The following is a 22,023-nucleotide window of genomic DNA, read 5'->3' as shown; positions in this document are numbered from 1 at the left end:
TTATTATCAGACCAAGACATCAATTAGTTTTTGATGTAGGCAAAGATCAAATTTCAAATTTCTTATTCAACCATAAAAAATTTTAACAGTTGAACAAACTGAAACCCACGTATAGTATCAATCCTAAAAGCTTCATTTTATTAATAATAATAATAATAATAATAATAATGATAATAGTAAAGAGAGGAGGGAATTAGCTAGCAATTCTTTCAAGATTCAATGCCAAAAGCCTAACTCGTCTTTCTTGTGAGGACAGTCTTATGTTTAATGGTTGCTCATAAATGTTCAAGAAGAATGAACATGAGCGCGCAATTACTTTCTTTCATCTATATTATTTTCTTTTTGTATTAATCATAGGTATCACTCATGAAGGGATTTCAACAATTAACATTTCCATTAAAAATATAAAGAAGTGTTATTAGTCAATTTCTAATCTACCCACACAGTCGTCAAAACTCAGCTGGCAATGGATACCCAACCCGATAGTGACTTCGGTTAATAGGGACAGTGGCAGCTACACTTGAATGTAAGGGTGAACCACCCTCACTGGTCAAAAATTAAAATTAAAAATAAAAAATTATACTTAGCAACAAAAAAAAAAAAAATTATATAAGTAATAGTTTAAATTAATTTGTTCTGTGACCGCTTGACTTAAAAATTTTGTATATATTCTCCCAAAAAAAAAATTGTATATATATACTTACAAAAAAAAAACAAAATATTATTGCTAAATTAACTTATTTTGACCATCCTAATAAAAATGTTAAACATTCTAACTTTAGAATCATTAGAATTTGAGTTCAACAAAAATAAGAGTAATACTACATCCACAATATTTTCATAACAAATCTTATGTGGCAAGTTGTTACTAATTTAACTTGGGCTCAATATTGATATGTTTTAAATTTACCCACCAATAATAGTTTTTTGCATAAGATTTATTATGAAATTATTGTGATCAATTTATTATTTTCATATCAACTGTGGGTACCTAAGGCATGCTTAGGCATGCTTAGCAACGTCCTAGGCATGCATGCAATGTCCTTAGCCGTTCTCAGCATGCCTTGCAACGTTCTCGGCATGCTTGGCAACGTCCTTGGCATGCTTGGCAATGTCCTTGGCCGACCTCGGCATGCTTTGCAACGTCCTAGGCGTCCCACATCGAATAGAAATCTCCCCACTTTCTACCTTATAAGCTTTGGAACGAAGGAGTAGTGTACCGAGGTCAGCCAAGGACATTGCCAAGCATGCCGAAGACGTTGCCAAGCATACCGAGGACATTGCAAGGCATGTCGAGGACGGCCAAGGACGTTGCATGCATGCCTAGGACGTTGCCAAGCATCCCTTAGGTACCCACATCAACATTTTCAATTTTCAATTTCCATGTTATCTCTTATTAGTCTCTCTCTTTTTTCTTTTTATTTTTTTTCTCTTTGTTAGTACAAAAAAATTGTAATATTTCATATATTTCCGATTTTTTTTTTTTTTTTTGGTAATGTTGATATATTCAAGTTGTCTCTTTATTAGATTTTGTAAAATTTAAGTTTCTTAATGACCCAAAAAAAAATTAGAGGCGTCATTGACTAGGGGTGGGTTTACCCATGCCCAAACTTGATGGCCAGATACTAATACTACCTGACCCACCCATATAATTTAATTCTCTAAAAAAAACACTTATTTTTTGAATTTGCTTTGACAATAGGACCTTCTATTTTTTTGTTCAATCTTTATTTATTTATAACTCAGAAACTTTGTTACTCAATTTTTTTTTTTTTTTTTATAGCAAAACTTAGGTATAGTACTTAAATAAGTACTGCTCCTTAGGTTTTCATTTTAAAATTTTGTCATATAGATTTTTTTCATGAGATGAAAGTATATTTTTAAGTTAAGTAACTACATAACTGAATCTTAAAAGGGAGAACTAAGTTAAGGTATTTACCTAAATTTTGTCCTTTTTTTTTTTTTTTTTTTTGGTTAGGAGAGAAAAGGTTGTTTTATGTACGTAAGTCTAACTGTCTTGACCTGCTCTTGCATTGAATGAGAAAATAACTTTCCTATTTTTGTTTTCAGGCTTTAATTGGGAAATTTTCTTTCCAGAAATAAATAAGATCTTTGGTATAGATAGGACCAAAATAAATGAAAATACTACTTTTTTGGTATAGACTTTTACTATGGAAAGTATTATTGTTAGAGCTATTCCTTTTTTGTAAGGTCAAATTATATTAGCATCATTCTGACTTTTACTTGGATGGAAAGTATTGCCACCATTAATATCATTATTTCTTATAAAATGCTAGATTGATCGTAATTTACTCACAAAAATTTTCTTAAGAATTTATTTGCGGATGTCAACCTTCCTATAAAATGCCAGATTGACATAATTTGCAAGATTGCGTTAATCATGTCCTTTTTTATTTCTTTTACTTTACTTTTTTGATTATTTGTAATATATTTAAAATGTTTAAATTAGTTTGTTTAATTGGACATCATCCAAATTAAGTATCCCAAGTCAAGCTCAAATTATTTATAAGAGTAATGTCAGATTGACATAATTTGCAAGATTGCGTTAATCATGTCCTTTTTATTTCTTTACTTTACTTTTTTGATTATTTGTAATATATTTAAAATGTTTAAATTAGTTTGTTTAATTGGACACCATCCAAATTAAGTATCCCAAGTCAAGCTCAAATTATTTATAAGAGTAATGTCAGATTGACATAATTTGCAAGATTGCATTAATCATGTCCTTTTTATTTCTTTACTTTACTTTTTTGATTATTTGTAATATATTTAAAATGTTTAAATTAGTTTGTTTAATTGGACATCATCCAAATTAAGTATCCCAAGTCAAACTCAAATTATTTATAAGAGTAATGATACAGCCACAAACTATTTTACAACATTTTTATAAAATGTTGATGTGACCAACTTCTTATTGGTTTTCATCTAAACCCCACCATTAATATTACATTTTCATTACCAATAATTACTCACTATATCAGCAGTTTATAAAATAATTTATATTTCTAGTATTATTCTTATTTATAAACAAGTCTGCTACTTTATAACCATATATATGACTACTAACCCAATCTATTTCAGCCCAAAATAAAAAAATAGTTGCCCTATGAACAATACCTTTCTTTAAAAAATAAAGAACAATACTTTTTAAATTTGAAAAGACAATATGCAGAAGCAAGCCTGTTTACTTCTTCTTTTTTTGAGAAGTAAGCCAATTTACTTGGTAGAATTTTTTAGCAGCTTAGATTAAGCCTGACAATGATCTTAATTTTCATGCATATATATTTTTAAAAAAATAATTATGCAAATAAGTAGAAGTCAATTCTCTTCAAAACGGACAAACTAAGTTGATGGTTCATGGAGGTGGGCTTTTTGCGAAGGAATAGTGCTGTACATGTAACGTATATGAAGAGATTTTACATTTTTACTGATGTATACAATTTGGTCCAATGAAGAGGAAGAAACAAAAAGAACAGTCTCTTGTTTTCTGAAGATAAAGTTAACAAAAGAACAGTCTTAAGAGAGATGTGATTAGCTAAATACAATAAAGCCAATAGAAGAACAAGTTGTATAAACTAATCATATTTAATTGTTTTTCCTGCTATGGCAAGAAACAAGTTTTAGGCATGGAAGAAGACAAGATGGGCATCTTTTTTGGGCAAGGATGACCTTTGTCACTCTTTAGTGTATGTTTGGATTGCACTAAAAAGGAAAACTGACGCGCATGTGTGCTTTTTGTGTGAGTTCTATGTACTATTTACGGAACTCGCAAGTACTTTTTTCAATAAAAACAACTTTAAAATTGAGTCTCATGGTATTATTCACTCATTTAAAAATTATTTTGTTACAGTATTTTCAGTTTTCAGTAATAAGCGATATCCAAACAAACCCTTAGTCTTTACAACTATGTTAATACAACGAAGACGGGACCAACTTTTTTTTTTTTTATAACACCTAAAAATTAAATAAATAAAAACAGATAACAAAGAGACATAATTAATGTTGACAAATAAATGGAAAAGAATATTAAATAATAATAAAAACATTGACAGCTGTATGTAATTTCAAAAGTGAAACAAACACTAATTATTAGCTTTAGGGGTCCACTTAGATTCAGTGTCTTGTGCACTAGATCCAATACAATGCTGCATGTATTCAAAATTTGTTTAAAATGTAATAATAATTATAACAAACAACAAAATAAGAAGTTATTTATAGTTTATTTTTGGCACTAGAGATTAAAGAGATACCATGTTGATTAATAATTACCACGTGTATCACGATAGTATTTTGAATGCATTTTTCACACGAGTACAAATCTTCTGTTCCGCTCTTCCTGCTCCACTATATACTCTACAAATAAAAATGTCACATGTCCATCTAATTTATTAAATGCTAAATTTATGCCTTCTATTATTTCAATTTCCTAAAATAAATAAATAACCCATCATATTTAGGAAATTGAAATAATAAAAGGCATAAATTTAGTATTTAATAAATTAGATAGACATGTGTCATATTTTTATTTGTGGAGTATATAGTGAAGCAGGAAAAGTGTGATAAAAGATTTGGACTCTTTTCACACAACTAAGGATGTGACATTGTTCGCATAAAAAAAAATTTTTTTTTTTAAAGATGTGACATTGTAATTAGTGAATACATAACTTAAAAGGATAAAGTCGACAACAAATTGCAATTAAACATTATTATCTTGAAGGGGGAAATCTCGATATTTTTTGCTTATAAAAACCCAAACACAAATCTCCAAAACCCCTCCAACCCCCTAGAAGCTAGACCCAATACACATAGTTAACATTTTCCAACTTTCAACCATGGCTAACAACGGCCTAAACAAAACCAAGGTTGTGGTGGTCATGGTACCCTTTCCAGCACAAGGCCATCTCAACCAGCTCCTCCACCTCTCACGTCTTATCATAGCCTACAATATCCCAGTTCACTTTGCTTGCACTGCCACACACAACCGCCAAGCCATGCTTCGAGTCCATGGTTGGGATCCGAATTCAGTTTCAAACATCCATTTCCACGACCTCAAAATCCCCCCTTTTCTCACCCCACCACCCAATCCCAATTCACCAAACAAGTTCCCTTCACATCTCCAACCATTGTTCGATGCTTCCTCGCATCTTCGTGACCCCATGGCTTCACTTTTACGTGAACTTTCATCAAAAGCAACAAGAATCATTGTCATCAATGATTCCATGATGGCCTCAGTGGTGCAAGACTTGGTTACTATTCCAAACGCCGAGTCATACACTTTCCATAGTGTATCTGCTTTTACTTATTTTTTGTATTTGTGGGAAGCAATGGGCAAACCTTTAGAATTAGAAACAAACGCCAAGTTAGTCCCAAAAGGCCTTCCATCCACTGAAGGTTGTTTCACAAAAGACTTCATAAACTTTATTTCTTTACAAATAGAGTTCCAAAAGTTAAGCTCTGGTGTCCTTTACAACACATGCAGGGTCATAGAAGGTACCTATATGGACTTGATGGAAACGCTAGAGGGAGGCAAGAAGCATTGGGCTATTGGACCATTCAATCCAGTGAGAAACATAGGTTCAAATGGAAGGCACAAGTGCTTGGAGTGGCTGGACAAAGAGGCACCAAATTCAGTGATATATGTGTCTTTTGGGACAACAACTGCTATGGAAGACAAGCAAATAAAGGAGCTAGCAATTGGGTTGGAAAAAAGTGGGCAAAAGTTCATCTGGGTATTAAGGGATGCTGATAAAGGTGATGTTTTTATTAATGGAGAGCTTAGAAAAGCTGAAATTCTGAAAGGGTTTGAAGAGAGAGTTAAAGATAGAGGAATGGTAGTGAAAGATTGGGCACCACAATTGGAAATTCTAAGTCACCCATCAACTGGTGGATTTATGAGTCACTGTGGGTGGAATTCTTGCATGGAAAGTATCACTATGGGGGTACCAATAGCAGCATGGCCAATGGCCTCAGATCAGCCAAGAAACACTGTTTTGATAACAAAATTGCTCAAAGTTGGTATTGTTGTGAAGGACTGGTCACGTAGAGATGAGCTAGTGCCATCATTCACAATAGAAAGGGCTGTGAAATTGTTGATGGCATCGAAAGAAGGGGACGAGATAAGGAAGAGGACAGTGGATTTGGGCGGTGCTGTCAGGCAGTCCATTGAAAAAGGTGGAGTTTCACGCATGGAGTTGGATTCTTTCATTGATCATATTACTAGGAATATATTCTAGCTAGGAGATTGAATTAACAGACAAGGAAAACAAAACAAAAATTGGGATCTGAAGTTTGTTGTGGCCTATGGTTGCAAAGTTTGCTCTAATTTTATTCAGAGTCTCGTTGTCATCAACTTTTTATTTTAGTTTTTTAGTTTATTTACTCATGCATCATTTTTTTAAATTTTCAATTTTTTAGGTACGACAATATTTAATCAATTTTCAATATATAAATAATAATAAATTAGTAAAAAGATGTATCTAAATACACCCTCAATAACAAAGCAAAAAAAAAAAAAAAATTCCTCTTTTTGTTGAAATGTTACATGTTTTTATGATAAATAAAACAAGTGCTAGCATATCATGTGTAACACGTCTTGTTGACTCCATACATATCATGTGTTAAAGAAGCTTCGATGGAAGGAAATAAATGCATTTATTTAGTATGACATTTATGTTCAAGTTTAAATTCTTATTTGTTAGCATTAATTTTTAATTTCTCCAATCAATTTCCTAACTATTCCTTTAATTTTTAGCTACAATTTGAATTAAATTTTGTTGTAAACGCATCACAAATTCAATGCTATTAATATTAAACCTATCACAATTAGAAATGAGGCTACAATTCGTTAGATTTTTTTTTTTTTTTTTTTTTTTTTTTTTTTTTTGAGAATCTACAATTTGTTAGATATTGTATATTAAGTTTCCTAATGACATCCTTAAAAAAATAAATAAATAAATAAATAAATAAGCTTCTAATGAAATTCAAACACATGATGCTATTTACCAATGAAGCATAAATAATGCATATTTTTTTAATGACAACAATATTTGATTCAAGGGTAATCCAGAGTGCTCTTAGAGCATTTGATAAAAGATTAAATTTTGACACCACTTTTATAAAATAAATTATTACTTTTTTTTCCCATAAAAATTTTCTAAAAGTATTTTCTAATCTAATGCCCTTAAGGCATCGGTTAACTTTTTTCTTAATTTAATTTTGTGTTTGAATTTATTTGGAGAACCTAATATAATGCACCTAAGTTTTACCCTCTCATCAAGAAATTAATGTGTTTATATTTGATGATAAATATGAAAAAATTTAATGCCCACAAAATAGGAGATTAGGAAAATTATTCAATACTTATTACTTATTCCTCTCACATGAATGATAGGTCATAGGTCTTACATAGGACTCATCATTCATGTGAGAGGATGGACCACTACTTTTGAGGTATTGAATAATTTTCCCAATCTTCTTATTGAGTAATCAAAGTATTCAATACTCCAAAAGTAGTGGCCCATCCTCTCACATGAATGATGAGTCATTTGTAGGAGAAAGTATTCAATAGCGATTGTTCATTCCTCTTTCACATGAATGATTGGAAGTGATTGCTCAAGAAGAAGATTGGGAAAATCATTCAACACTCCAAAAGTAATGGCCCATCCTCTCACATGAATGATGAGTCATTTGTAGGAGAAAGTATTCAATAGCGATTGTTCATTCTCTTTCACATGAATGATTGGAAGTGATTGCTCAATAAGAAGATTGGGAAAATTATTCAATACTCCAAAAGTAGTGGCCTATCTTTTCACCTGAATGATGAGTCCTATGTAAGAGAAATTATTCAATAGCGATTATTCATTCCTCTTTCACATGAGTGATTGGAAGTGATTGCTCAAGAAGAAGATTGGGAAAATTATTCAACACTCCAAAAGTAATGGCCTATCCTCTCACATGAATGATAAGTCCTACGTAAGAGAAATTATTCAATAGCGATTGCTCATTCCTCTTTCACATGAATGATTGGTCCTACCATATATAATAAGATTAGAAAAATTACTTAATACTCCAAAAGTAGTGGCCTATCATCTCTCATGAATGATGAGTCTTGTGATTCTTGTCATGATTTTAATTAGTGAGACCCACTAAAAATTTAAAATTTGAGCGTAAATGCCATCTTAAAATATATGTCTATATTTCATTGTGCATTTAAAAGTCCCAACTTTTTTATTGTACTTCTAAGTGTAATTAAGGTGTACTTAAGTTAGAGTAAGGTATAGTATATGGGATTCACCAAATAATTTTACCTTGGGCCAGTGTGAATTTTTTCCCACTGCCATCGAAATCGCCAAAAAAAAAAAAAAAAAAAAACCCTTACATAGTAGGTACATCATAATTTTCCTATTGTCAAATCTACATTAGCCGTCCATTACTTTAGTTAGATCATTATTGACCCACTGTCATCAACGTGCTTCCACTATGTCCTGCATCACCTATCTAAAAGGGAACATATAATCATATATATCTCCTTCTCAATTTGGAAAGAAAGTTAATCAAAGATACCAAAAACGAACAAACCAAGGTAGGCATTGGGGATTGGGCCAGTCTGATTTCTGCTTTCCCAATAACCTACGTGGGTATAGTAAAATGACCTTTATATTGTCAAATAGCACAGCTCTACACTGTTTTTGGCTCTATGATTCATGCATCACTTGGGTTGGGCACCTACCCATCTCGGCTCTCAGCCTCCACATCACTTTCTTTTTGGCTCTATGATTCATGCTTACACTATGCCCTGCATCACCTTTCTAAAACAAACATATCTCATCCATCATCATTCTTGCAACAAGTTACTCTAGGAGGAAATAATTGTCAACCTAATACCATCACTCTTAAGCAAGTTCCTCAAGCTTCCTTCCATATATACCTAACTATGCTCTTACATCGTTCAACTCATAATTTCTCTAATATTTCTTTAAACAATAAAATTAAATTAAAATTTATTTCTTACTTTTAAATTATAATGGACCACAGGTTTTGTGGAATTTATACCTCATAAAAGTATAAACAAGTGACAAAATTAGCTATATCTTATGGGGCAACATGTGAACAAATTTAAAAAGTTAAGGTTTAAAAAAAAAAAAACCGACTTGGTATCAATTGTTTAACATTAATTTAGTGATTATTTGGTATAATAATTTGGGGAGTAATTTTTATATTCTATATTTCTATAACATCAACAACCCTAACGAGAAGCATATAAAAATTCTGTGTAGGTCTGAACCATCATTATGAATGCATACCTTGGACAAAAACAGTTGCTTCAATTGCATCATTAGTCGGTGACAATTTTTTGTATTCTACTGAAAAAATTGAGATTGATTTCATCATCGAGTCACATAATTTGTCTACTTGTAACCAATGATTATGGTGACATATTTTGTCTATTGACGTGACCAAACATTAAATTGGTAAAATCCCATTACAACAAGCTAGATATTCATTCTTTAAAAATTATTAAAAAAAAAAAAAAAAAAAAAAAAAAAAAAAAAAAAGCTAGATATTAATTGTTTTCTTAAACGGAATAAAATACAAGAGAGGTTAGGTAAGAGGCAGGGGGTTCTTTTTCTTTTCGTGAGCTAGAAGAACAAACAAATTAAGAAACTAGATTTGGAATAGGGCAGCATCACGAATCATTCCACAAATATATATATTTGAGATTGTGGATGTATGAAAACTCAGAGCTTAGATTGTGGATGTATGAAAACTCAGAGCTTGGGAGTAGCATTTAGATTTTTCTTCTATTTTACTTTTAGGACTTGTTTGGATTGAAAAGGAGTAAAGGGGAGTAGATTCATAGACTTTATTAACATATAGTTGAATTCTACCATACCATTCCAAGCAAGCTAATCTACAAGTTTCACTGCTTGTTACTTGATTCCAATTGCAAGTTGCAACCTAAAGATCAACCTCTTTATTTTTTTTTACTTTTACTAAGGATGGTGTCTAGAACTCTTTGAGATATGATTATTCTCTTGGGTATGTGTAGTCCTTCCTCTTCCACACACCAGATAACTACAATGATGAATCCCTTAGAAATTTTAGCCCAAGATGCTAACTACAAATTTTGAACCGGCTTGCTAACATACCTAGATTAAATTTGAAGGTCATATATAACTCCTTCCAAAATAGAAGCATCAACAATGGTCATACTTCCTTAAATTCCCACACACCCATCATTTGATAGGATTTTCATGTAGAAGTTGTTTATCAAAAAGTCATTATACTTTTATATGGGAAAAAATACAATTTATTCCTCGTCGATTGGTTTTATCACAATCTAGTTCACAAACTTTCATCCTTAAAGTTTAGATGAAATTGAAACCATTAGGTTCTATATAATTAACATTTTGCATTTTGTGAACAACTTTACCCTTTATTTTTTTAATAGGATAAATTACAATTAGCCCTTTGTGATTTGCCCTTGTCATAATTTAGTTACATAAGCTTTTCAATAGATACATTTTGTCACCTTTTTCTTTTATAAGATGTGATTCAATTCATTAAAGTATGAAAAAGATGGACAATCTACCTTGCAGATAGACTCTAAAAAAGGTGGCAGATTGTCCTTTCTGAACAAAAGGTCTGAGAGGAACTCAAAGAGAACTTTGCAGCAGCATGGGCTGCGAAATTGTAGGCCCTCTTAACCCAAACAAAAGATAAATTAACAAAGGAATTTAAATAACTAAGGATGTTAGGGATCATGGTGTACTTGAACCAATTCGGATGGAGATCATTAGATGACAGGATAGAAGCAGGCTTTAGCATCCCCTTCAATGATTACTTGATTCCAGCTTTCACAACTTGTGATTTGCACCGCATATAGTATGGCTATAGTTTCAGCTTGTAAAGTTTAAATTAAATTTTTTTTTTTTTTTTTTTTTTGTCCATATCTGCTGTACACGTGAGAAAAATGTTTATTTTGGACGAAATCTTAAAGATTATATTTTATTCCAAACTTTAGAAGTTCAATGCACAATTAAAAACTTGTGAGTTGAAATGTGATAAGATAATTTCTGCCCTCAAGGAATTGTCTTATCATGTGAGAAAAACATTTATTTTGGATGAAATCTGAACAAATATATTTTATTCCAAACTTTAGAAGTTCAATGTACAAATTGAAAACTTGTGAATTAAAATGTGACAAGGCCAATCACAAAGGTCATTTCAACCCTTAGGAATTGTCTTATCATGTGAAAAAAAATGTTTATCATTGAAATAAGCAAGGTTAATCCGGACCAATACACCTTACAAGTATTTGCAATCAAGCAAGATCAAATGGCCAATATGAAAGCTGAAGTGATTAGACAAACAACACAAAAGTTGGACCTAATTAATTATAATTAATTTTGATTGATGCTATGAATATCGAGACTTTTTAGGCTAAAATTTTAGTTGTTTCTATTTTCATTGACTATGATTTATTTTCTATAGTCAATTGATTATGAAGTTTTTTATTTTTATTATGCAGTTATTTTATGTCCTTTCTTAATGTAACTTTTTATTTTTTGTTGAGAAAGTTCTTAATATAACTTGAGAAGTGAGAACCCTATTTAAAGCACCAGGATTTAGTAATGTTTCGTTTTGCTTGAGTAGAAAGTCTTTTGGAATTTTCCCCCCAATAGATTAGTGTTGGTTTCAAGCAATCCTAAGAACTGACTCCCAAATTGTAGCTATATTTTTATGCTTGATATTGACTCCAAGCAACCTAGATGTTGATTCATACATTATTCCTTTTTTGTCTATCCATAATCTCTGAGAATTTTGGGTTTGCATCACTCTGTTTTATATATCACCTTTGGAATCACAAATTTGTAGACCAACAGATTAAAGAAGTTTTTTTTATAAGTAACATAAATTTTATTTAAAAAATAAAAAACTTAGCCCATGTACATAGGAAATGTACTAAAGGGGCAAAAACTTCAAGAAACCAAATTACAATGATCAAGCAAAATAGGAAGGGTAGAACAAAAAGGAAACAAAGTTCCTCATTTCCTCTAGGTAGTAGGAGACAGAGATATTATTGGAAAAGCCAGGAGAGCTTAAATATAACAATCTGAGAATAGAGTGTAAGGAATGGGAATAATTGGCTCTGCGTTGTAGGATAGAAATGCCAGTTGTAGTAATGTCCGATGCAGTTTGACTCCTAGGAATGCTCTACCGGTGTCTGAATTGCTCAAAGTTTGTCTAGTTGTTAAGTAACAGGCATGTACGGAAGAAGTATGACCTCATCAACATTGGAAAAGCCATGAGTATATATCAATGACATTTGAAGGAAGCGGTGAGTTGAGGAAAATGGATAAGATATCAGGTCGTTTCTCATATAATTGGATAGGTTTTTCATTAAAGAAATGGCGATATTCAGTTGGAAGAGCAGAAGTTCATATAGACTATAATTAAGCAAATGACTCAAACATTACTTGCCTGGGATACTTTATAGTAACCATGCTAAAAGAGGTGCAAGTTACAACCATCTATAACAATTGCACCTAAAAATGAAAGAAACTATAATGTTTTTTGACAATGAAGTCTATTATAAGACATTTTACAGCCAGTCTCTAAGCTGTTTCAGAAATGAAAGGAAATGCTCTAAGCTTTATAAGTGCAAGGATCTTGTCAAATCTGAATCAACTCAGAGTTTTATTTTCTTAATGAAGAGAACAATTAGGGCTTAATAGTACAGCTGCCATAAAATCGTAAATCTCAAAAGAAAATAAATTTTAAAAGCTGATTGACCGAATAATATATCTAATAATAAACTCTAATACTGACTATAATAAGGTAGTGTTCCTTAAAGTGAGATTTATTGGCTAAAAGAGCATTTTTTTAATAACTATCTGATAATTTTCAGAGTTGAACCATGTAAAACCAATTATAAGAGCATTGTTTAATAACTAGGTATCCATGATTTGATACTTCAAAGTCAAAATCTATAGCCAATAACTATCTAATACCAACTATAATAAACTATTATTGAAAGCAAATCTCTTAGTAAAATTAATAAATTAAAAAATAAATAAATAAAAAAAGATTGTGAAGGTGTTTGATAAAGTTTCCTTGGTGGCTTAAACTATCTTGCACTTCTATATAATTCCCTAACAGAGATCAAACCAAGGTTGTCAAAATCGAAATCCTACGTAAGATCGTTGAAGATAGATGGGATCATAAATCGTAGAATCGGATCATGAATCGTAAAATCCTACATATTTTCAGATTTAAAGCAAAAAACACATTGATAATGACTTTGTATGTTGAATAATTACATAAATTATAAATTCATCCATAAATAAACTAAGATTTGCATCATATGATGCAATTTGCATGTCATATATCGCTAAGTCTATACTAATGAAACAAATATATTTAAGTTTTGACCCAATGCATCTAAAAAATTCAATAAATGTTTAATTAGCAACCAAATACCAAAATATTTATCATAACATATGAAAAATATTTTTCAAATTCTAAGTTCCAAGTTTGAAACCCAAAATAAGTTAGCAAATGGAAACTAGCTAACTACAATATGAAATCCAAAAGTAAGATGAATATTAAGGTGAAGTGAACATTTAATTATTCTCATTCTAAGGTTCTTATAACCACCGTCCTAAATTTCTAATCATCATCATCCATTTCATCATCTATGTAGACATTATATATTTGTATAATAGAGCTGCAAAAGACATCAAGATACAATTTCACACTCAACTATTCAAGTTATACCACTCAGCAACAATTAAAGAGCATGCTCAAAAAAATCAATCAATCAATATTCAAATACAACTGTACAAGCAAAATTGATAAAATTATATATAAAAAAAATATTTTAGTAATATTAAAACACAAATTAGTATATTGATCAAACAAATTTAACAATATTATAGCTTAAAAAGCAACAAAGTTAACATCAAATTCTTCATTAAGAAATGAAGAAGTATTCCTTCATTTTGATTACAAGTGAACTAGAAATTAGAAAACATTTGCTTAGGTTAACATAATTTTATAAAAATAAAATAAAAAGTAAAACCATCACAACTTGAAAAAATAAGGCAAAAATGCAAAACTGACCCTCTAACTTTCAACATTTTTCATTTCAGTCCTCTAACTTTCAATTGTTGTCAATTCGATACTTCATTAGACTTCAGTTACTTATTGCCGTTAAGTAAACCAAAACGACGTCGTTTTGACTCTTTTTTTTTTTTTTGGTAATTAAAAAAAATTAAGAAAACTATTATTAAAAATAAAAATAAAAATAAAAACTTTTTTTTTCTCATTCTCTATCTCTCTATCTCACTCGTTGGACTCTCTCTCGCTTTCTCATTCTTTATCTCTCTATCTCACAGTGCACATAGGTACCAGACACAGTCGTTATCAGGTTCCAGTGAGTCAGCATCACTCCTTTGACTCTCCCGGTGGTCCCCGACCAGTACAATATTGCCGCCAAATCAGACTAGCTCACTTCGACGCGGTCGATCGTTTGTACCAGGCTCCTCATCGTTGAGTCGAACTCGAGCAAGCTGAGGACAATGGTTTTGAAACGGAGAGAAATGTTTGAAAGTTTGTGAGCGCTTGATGACGTGGCAAATGCGATCACTAGGTTGCATAGTTGGATTAGGCTTGAAATCTCAGACTCGGTGTTGAGTGGGTTAGCCGGGGAGATGACTATCCCAAGAGACTTTGGGTTTCAGATTTTGGTGGAGGGAGTGACGAAGAGAGAGAGATGGAGGCCAGCGGTGGCAAGAGAGAAAATGAGAAAAAAAAAATGACTTTTTTTTTTTTAATAACAATTTTCTTAATTTTTTTAATTAAAAAAAAAAGTCAAAACGACATCATTTTGGCTCACTTAATGGCAGTAGATAACTGAGGTCTAACGAAGTACCGAATTGACAACAATTGAAAGTTAGAGAACTAAAATGACAAAATTGAAAGTTAGAGAACTGAAGTGAAAAATGCTGAAATTTAAAGGCTTAGTTTTGCATTTTTGCCAAAAAACAAAAACCCTTAAAGCTTCATCAAAACAAAAAATTTTACCCATTAAAAAATAAATAAATAAAACAAAAATTTATGTTTTTGGTAGGATTGGTAAGATCTCATACGATCCTACGATCTTATACAATCCTAGGTACGATCCTACCATTTTTACAATCCTAGTGCGATCCTAAATATTTTGGTGAGGTGGAATCGTAAAATCGTGCAATTCTACAATCCAGATCGCGATTTTGACAACCATGAATCAAACAACATAACAACAAGAAACTTCACCTATTATTAGCAAAAGTTATAGTTATGTATATAAAATTGACATCCATCCTGTACATAGATAAACTGTGCCCGAAAATTGCACATTTTTTCTCAAAATCAATTTCTATAAAACAAATGTTGATGTAGGCATCTTGCTTATAATATTTGACTCCTAGTATGTACATAAAGCTCTTCATATCTTTGCAAAGTAGCATTTAAACATGGAGTATAGAACAGTTACCACTCCAAAGAGTCAGGGTAGGATAGGAAGCTCCACATCATCAAAGGAAAAGAAACTGACCCGTCCATACTCTACATGACAAAACCGCAAAGGAATGGCCCCACATTGCCTCTCAAGGACTTCAATATCTGCTATGGATGGTAGATCACCCCTGCAAGAGAAGGCAAGCATAAATATGCATATCAATTAATAAGTTATAGATCTCTTTCAAAGCAACTGGAGAGAACAAGTTTTGATGGATTAATGAAATATAATACCAAATTTTACTGATCTTCTTCAAGCAAAAATTACTTTTACTTTGGGGATTACAATTTAACACTTTTCAGAGATTATATGGGTCTATCTTTGCAGAATGCCAATTTCCACTTAAAATTTAAATATGATTGTAAACCGAGTAATCTCTATATATTAAGAGAATTCAGAAAGTTAGTTATTGTCTTTTTAATTTCCAAAAATACCCCTAATTTAATTAACTTATTCTTATTCTGAAAAAATTTATTAAAAAAAAAGGTTAAAACCATAAATTGACAAAAATTAAAAACAGAAAACCTAGCCTATGTTCTATAAAACTTCCCACTACCCCATGTTCCTCTAAAAAAATATTTAAAAAAAAAAAAATCCACTTCATGTTCTATATATATATATATATATATATATATAAAACCTACCCCAAGTTCTTATTAAAAAAAAATACCCAAAAATAAAGAGAATCGCACACGCAAAGCGCGTGTGATGAGGCAAGTAGAAATTAAAGTGGTAGATAACCAAGAAGGAAGTAATTAAATCATTAAAATATGATTGTAAACTAAGATATAGAAATTTTCTGGGAGAACTGTTGGAGCCTTTTCCATTTCTCCCTCTTTACACATTAATAGGTATTATCTTCATACTAAGTGAAAACGAAAACAAACGTTTGATAGTCAAGAGTTGAAAAATCCTACCATAATGTAGTTATTTCTATCTCATATTTCAAAAATGTTACAAATAGGAATTATAAGCATGCTTCACATTATGCTAACACATGTATGTGATTATAAAAGACAAAAATGCCTTCTACCCACATTTCTAAGAAGATTATCAAAAAAAAAAAAAGTAGAAAACAAGACTTATTTAAAATATACAAGTAATAAAACAATAAAATCATACTAACTAGAGGCTTGATCTACTGCATCCAAAAATTGAACAACATTTAATTTCCATAGAAACTAATAGAGAAACATTCTTTCATGCTTGGTAAATTTGTAAGTTAATACATTTCTAAAATTAATAACAAAGTACAGAATTCCTTTTCTCCTATTGGTAAAATCTGAACTTAATACCTATTCTAAAGCCAACCCCACCTAAGCCAAAGTCTAGGGGCAGAAATCCAATCTTAATAACATGACTGCATTTTATGATGGCCATCATTTTTCCAGGTTTATGACCAGTTATGAGCAAAATATACAACGGTAAGCACTGACACAGTCGGAATTTAAATAAAATAACATATTTGTACATACTCAAGAAAAAACATAAAATAATAATCTAGATGCATATGATGTAAATCCTTTCCCAACAAATTCCTCAAGATATCAAAAACCTAGAAGCTAACACATAGGATTGTTGCAATTAAATGTTTTCAGCAAAAGACAATCTGAAAAAGAAAGTGGTTTAACCTATGAAGTTCTTTAATATAAAAAGCACATTTCTAATGATAATAATATAAATAACAATTTGCAATCAACCACAAATAGAGAAGGTTACTCATTCTTAGGAGCTACCAAATACAATTACCTAGTTAAGCAGATCACAAAGCTTGGATCACCTGGAGAAGATTTTCTAAACTTGCTATTTGGGAGATAGACATCAAAAACTGGCCTTGCTTCATTAACGTGCATATTATTAAATGGTCCAACAATGCAACTCTCATCTTCTGATTCTAAGTCTACCACTTCACTGCTTTGTGGAGAGCATTGAAGAGAAACAGATTGACGGTTACTCTTAGCATCCTTAATAGACCAAGCAATGCCATGCTGCCCAACAATGTAACCAAGAGATTTCAAGTGCCTATAAACCTCAAATAGCTCCCAAGAGCCTCCACTAACCTTTGCATATATATCATTTAATGAAAGACTTGTACCATTGTCATCCAAGAGAAGCAATGCGCCTATTTCCATCAAAAACCTACAAAAATAAGAAGTTACACTTTACAAATGATTCCATCTCAACATATAATGAAAAAGGACACAAATACATAGTTACTCCTTTTCAAAAACTTAAAAAGAAATATATTCATAAGAAAAATAATAAATTAATAATTGCTTTTATCGGTTACTTATCTAATACTACATTTCGCTTACAACACTATGCATAAATTTGCAAGTGTCGCTTAAAACTATGAATAAGGTTGAAGTTTCAGTTATTGAAAAGCATTGTTTCAAGTGTGTCTCTGATACCTCTTCGTCCTTCAACTTTCATACAAGGTACTCCATAATCTTCTACTGAAGCCACAGTATGAAATTTCAAACTAATTTGCTCAAAAAAAAAAAAAATTCAAAAGTCATATTTTTTGGGGACAACCGTAAGCCCAGCTCTGCTTTACAATATAGAATGTTTAATTAGCAAAGGATTCTTCAGAAAATTACGTGTCCCTCAAACAAAGATACCAAAATAAATAAGTTACAATAAAAGACACTATGAATAAAGAACGGCAAGATATTAAAGCTCTAGACTTGTAAATACAGGGTTTCATATTATCACCAAAACAAATAATTAACTTATTCCTTAATTCCTTTGAAAGAAAAACCAAGAAACAATAAGAGATAAAAAAAAAATCACAAAAAAATGTCATTTCACATACAAAGTTTCCTCAATTGAGTAATAAATCTTGCCACTACGAACTACTCCCATTGTCCTCCACAGTTTACCCTTGTTTTCTACAACCTCAGCCATTCCGATTTCATTAATCCAATGAGCCCTGGATTTATCTTTCCTGAAAATTGTAGCCATAACCCAAAGTTAAACCCGCGTTTGGGGGGGGGGGGGGGGGGGGGGGGGTGGTGGGGAATATTTATAATATCATAAAGAATCAATTTTATAAAAAATTCTATACCTAAACTGCAACTTGGATATAAACCCAGATGTAAAATGGAGTTCCTCATCATCCTCATATTTTTTATCTTGCAAATAGGCCTCAGTATCACTTGAACCTCCCGAAGAATTTTCCCAATCCACAGCCTCCATTATGCTACTTATCCAAAAACAAAATAAATATATATATATATATATATATATTCACACCTATGTTAAGCCCATTTCATTACTTGAAAAAATGTGTATAAAAAAACTGCAACAAAGCATTCAGTTTCCTTAACAAACATACTCACCAAAACAGACCTTGGTACAGCCTCAAATCACTTTGAATGCCAACTGTTCAACTCCTTTCTTTTACTTGTTTGTTGGTAGTGGCTCTAGCTTCTTCTGTTCCGGTCTAAGGAATGAACCCTGCAATTTGAAATATGTGAAAGAAATTTAATACAAATCACAAATGGTCAGCACAATTTACTTATCAAAAAAAAAAAAAACAAGTGGTCAGCTTAATTAAAACACCACCTAGCATAAATAAAGTGGCAACAGCCAAAATGAGCATGTAGACGTAGGTGAACTTCACAGGATAGAGATTTCAATTATGATGCATTGGGAATAAAATTTCAAGATTTTTAAACATTTGTAAGGAGTCACAACAAATAATTACTGTTACGAGGAAATACAATATACTTATCTATCAAATGACGCCTTCATTCTAAATTCATCTTTTTAAAATTCCCCAACTAAAATACAGCTACGGAAATTCATTCTAACCTCTTCTGGTCCCCCAACTGAAAATTTTGAAAATGGTTGGGGAACACAGCTAAAGAAAAAAACTTGTATTACAAATTTGTCCAATAAAAAAAATGCGTCAAAATACACTATTGGACCCTAAAGTTTAGTCTATGAGCAATGTTAGTCTCAAAAGTTTAAAGTGACTGCTTTTAGTCCCTAAAAATCTTAAAGTCGTTGATTTTAGTCCCAAACACACTTAAAGTGATCACCTTTAATCCCTTGGAGTGATGATGTCTCATTTTTTAGTTTGGTCACGTCATCTAACGAGTAAAAGTGATCACTTTAAATTTAAAGGACTTAAATGTTCAGCTGAAACATATAACACCAAATTAGCTAACCCAATGCATCTCATCAAATCACTAAGACATATAAATAGGTCACAAAAGAAGATAAATGAAAATGAAGCAAATCAAATTTTAAGCAGCAATGACAAGTTTCTTATCTTTTCCTAATAAATTATCAGCAAACAGAGCCCATAATTATCCCAAATAAAATTTTAATCGAAACTCCAAAAGTTAAATGACCCAACTGGAATGAAATTCAAGGAAAATAAGGAAAACCCAGCAAATCAAAGGTCAGGGTCTCACTGAAAAGGCTAAAGGGTAGGCTCTCTATGTGAGGAAATTATAACCAAAGGGCAAAAAAATGGAAATCCAGTTGAGATTATGAAAATGTAACATGCTAATTAGCAATATTGAAAGTTGAGATTTAAATTAAGAGGCAAATATAAGTGAATATTGCTATCCCTAACCATTTGCGTGCCTTTGGAGTTTCACATCTAAGATAACACTTGAGGTTCAAAGTGAGCTCTTACATTTATTTATAAACTAATAGCATCTGAAGCTCACAATACATGCATATTAAATAAGGTCAAAAGTCTTTGCTCTTGCTTTTGCAATATGAAGCAACTCTTCACATTGATAAAGAAAGTACTCTGACAGTGAAATCAGTCTGTTTACATCTTCACATGAATAAGTAATTAAAAGCCGAAGTAATTTAATTTAATTTCAAGATTATAATTAAATTTTAGAAGATTAATCCAAAAATCTGAATCAAACCACAAATTTGAAACATAGAAACAAACTACCAAATAAACATGATAAATAATCAAATAAACTATAAATTTAACATGATAAATCACTATTTGTACTTTAGAAAGCAAAACATTAACAAAATTAAAGCTGGCTTTACTCATTTAACCTAAACTTGTTTGTATCCTAAAATAATCAAACACATACTAACAAATAAAAGAAACTGATGCCATCTTACTTCATTTAAACCAAGCTGGCATAATCAACAAAAACCCAATAAACTATCAGCAAAACAAATCTTATACTGGGTTGGCATGAAAAGAAACAATAAATTATCCAAACAAAAATGAAGGACTTTCACAAAACAGACATAACAAAAATTAACCAAGAAGATTATAATTTCACTAAGAAATTTTGTCGAACAGGTGATGGGGTTGGCCTATCTTTTAGCATATTGAAGCCTTTTGTTTCATTTAATACATGCTCAACATGAAATCTAACGAATCCTCAGTTATTTTGATCAACCCCAAACATGTTTATATATACAAAAAACAGGGAAAAATATTGTAAGACTAAGATGATAAAATCAAAAAGGAAAATTGAAAAAAATCAGATTGCCCTTTTGCTTACCAAAGCGGTCTGCAAAGGGCGGAGACACAAGTCACCGGGAGGAGAGGCGTGCAAACCCAACGTCAATGGTCCTATTTTTTTAGCTACTTCTTTTAAATATTATTTTTTTATTCTTCCTCGACTCTTTCTCTCTCTTCCTCTTCGTCTGTCTCTCTTCTCAGATACAAAGCAAGCCACCCAAAACTGCCACCACCACACCAAACCCAGATCTGCCACCACCACACGAACCAGCCACCCAAAACTCAAACTACCACCACACCACCACTACTACTTTACTTGAAACTTAACCACCACTACACCACAATAGCCAAAATCCAAGAAACGCACACTCAAAATCAATCACCACCGCCAAACCCACGGCCAAACCCACACCCAAACCCACCACCACCAAATCCAAGAAACCCATACCCAGAATCAATCACCACTACAGTCAAAATCCACCAAACCTACGGAGATGGAGAGAGAGAAAATAGGAAAGAGAAGCGGGAAAAAAAAAAAAAAAAAAAAAAAAAACCGGTGAAGAAAGAAAAAGAAAAGAGAGAAGGTATGAATGGTGAAGAAAGGAAAAAAAGAAATGGAGAAAGAGTGGTGTTCAGAGTCTTCAGATAAAGAAGCCAGAGAGAGAAAAAATGGGAGAAGAAAGAGAAACAGGGTATAGTATGAGAGAGAAATAATAAACAATTCTTTTTTTCTTTTTTACCTTTGAGTTATCATGTAAAGTCAAAGATGGTTGTAGCTGAGATGTTATTATTTTTGGCTTGGCTCCACTAATGGAACCCCATTTTTATTGTTGGTGGAACTAAAAAATAGTAATATGGTTTTTCAGTATCACCAATGATAAACCTTTAAGTGGCTTTGCTTCGCCTTGGATCTTTTATTTTAGTAACAATTTTTTCTTATTTGAATTTTTCTTGAAAGCTTTTTAAAATTAAAAATTCTATT

General features: G+C 31.6%; 2 protein-coding genes across 7 annotated transcripts in view; one reads left to right on the top strand and one right to left on the bottom strand.

The window, feature by feature from the left end:
* LOC126693711 (zeatin O-glucosyltransferase-like) overlaps window positions 1-6,370 on the top strand; it is a 93,378-nt gene extending 87,008 nt beyond the window's left edge. Inside the window, exon 2 of the mRNA XM_050389849.1 lies at window positions 4,884-6,370. Within this exon, the coding sequence (XP_050245806.1) occupies window positions 4,884-6,254 (1,371 nt within the window). The 3' untranslated portion in view covers window positions 6,255-6,370. The remainder of the gene's footprint in view (window positions 1-4,883) is intronic.
* Window positions 1-21,762, bottom strand: part of LOC126693712 (uncharacterized) — a 77,036-nt gene extending 55,274 nt beyond the window's left edge. The window contains exons 1-6 of one of the 6 annotated variants that reach the window (XM_050389851.1): window positions 21,082-21,756; window positions 18,925-19,042; window positions 18,651-18,788; window positions 18,399-18,530; window positions 17,333-17,722; window positions 15,343-15,710 (exon numbers count right to left, since the gene is read on the bottom strand). In XM_050389851.1, the coding sequence (XP_050245808.1) occupies window positions 15,572-15,710; window positions 17,333-17,722; window positions 18,399-18,530; window positions 18,651-18,781 (792 nt within the window). In that variant the 5' untranslated portion in view covers window positions 18,782-18,788; window positions 18,925-19,042; window positions 21,082-21,756 and the 3' untranslated portion in view covers window positions 15,343-15,571. Of the gene's footprint in view, window positions 1-15,342; window positions 15,711-17,332; window positions 17,723-18,398; window positions 18,531-18,650; window positions 18,789-18,924; window positions 19,043-21,081 lie in introns of those variants that run through there. The other 5 variants (XM_050389852.1, XM_050389850.1, XM_050389854.1 and 2 more) reach the window with 5 other exon arrangements.
* Window positions 21,763-22,023: the final 261 nt, after the last annotated feature.

Source organism: Quercus robur, chromosome 7 (assembly GCF_932294415.1).
Source record: "Quercus robur chromosome 7, dhQueRobu3.1, whole genome shotgun sequence".
NCBI lineage: Eukaryota > Viridiplantae > Streptophyta > Magnoliopsida > Fagales > Fagaceae > Quercus > Quercus robur.
The sequence above is the reverse complement of the archived record's forward strand: the minus strand, read 5'-3'. Positions and strand labels throughout refer to the sequence as shown.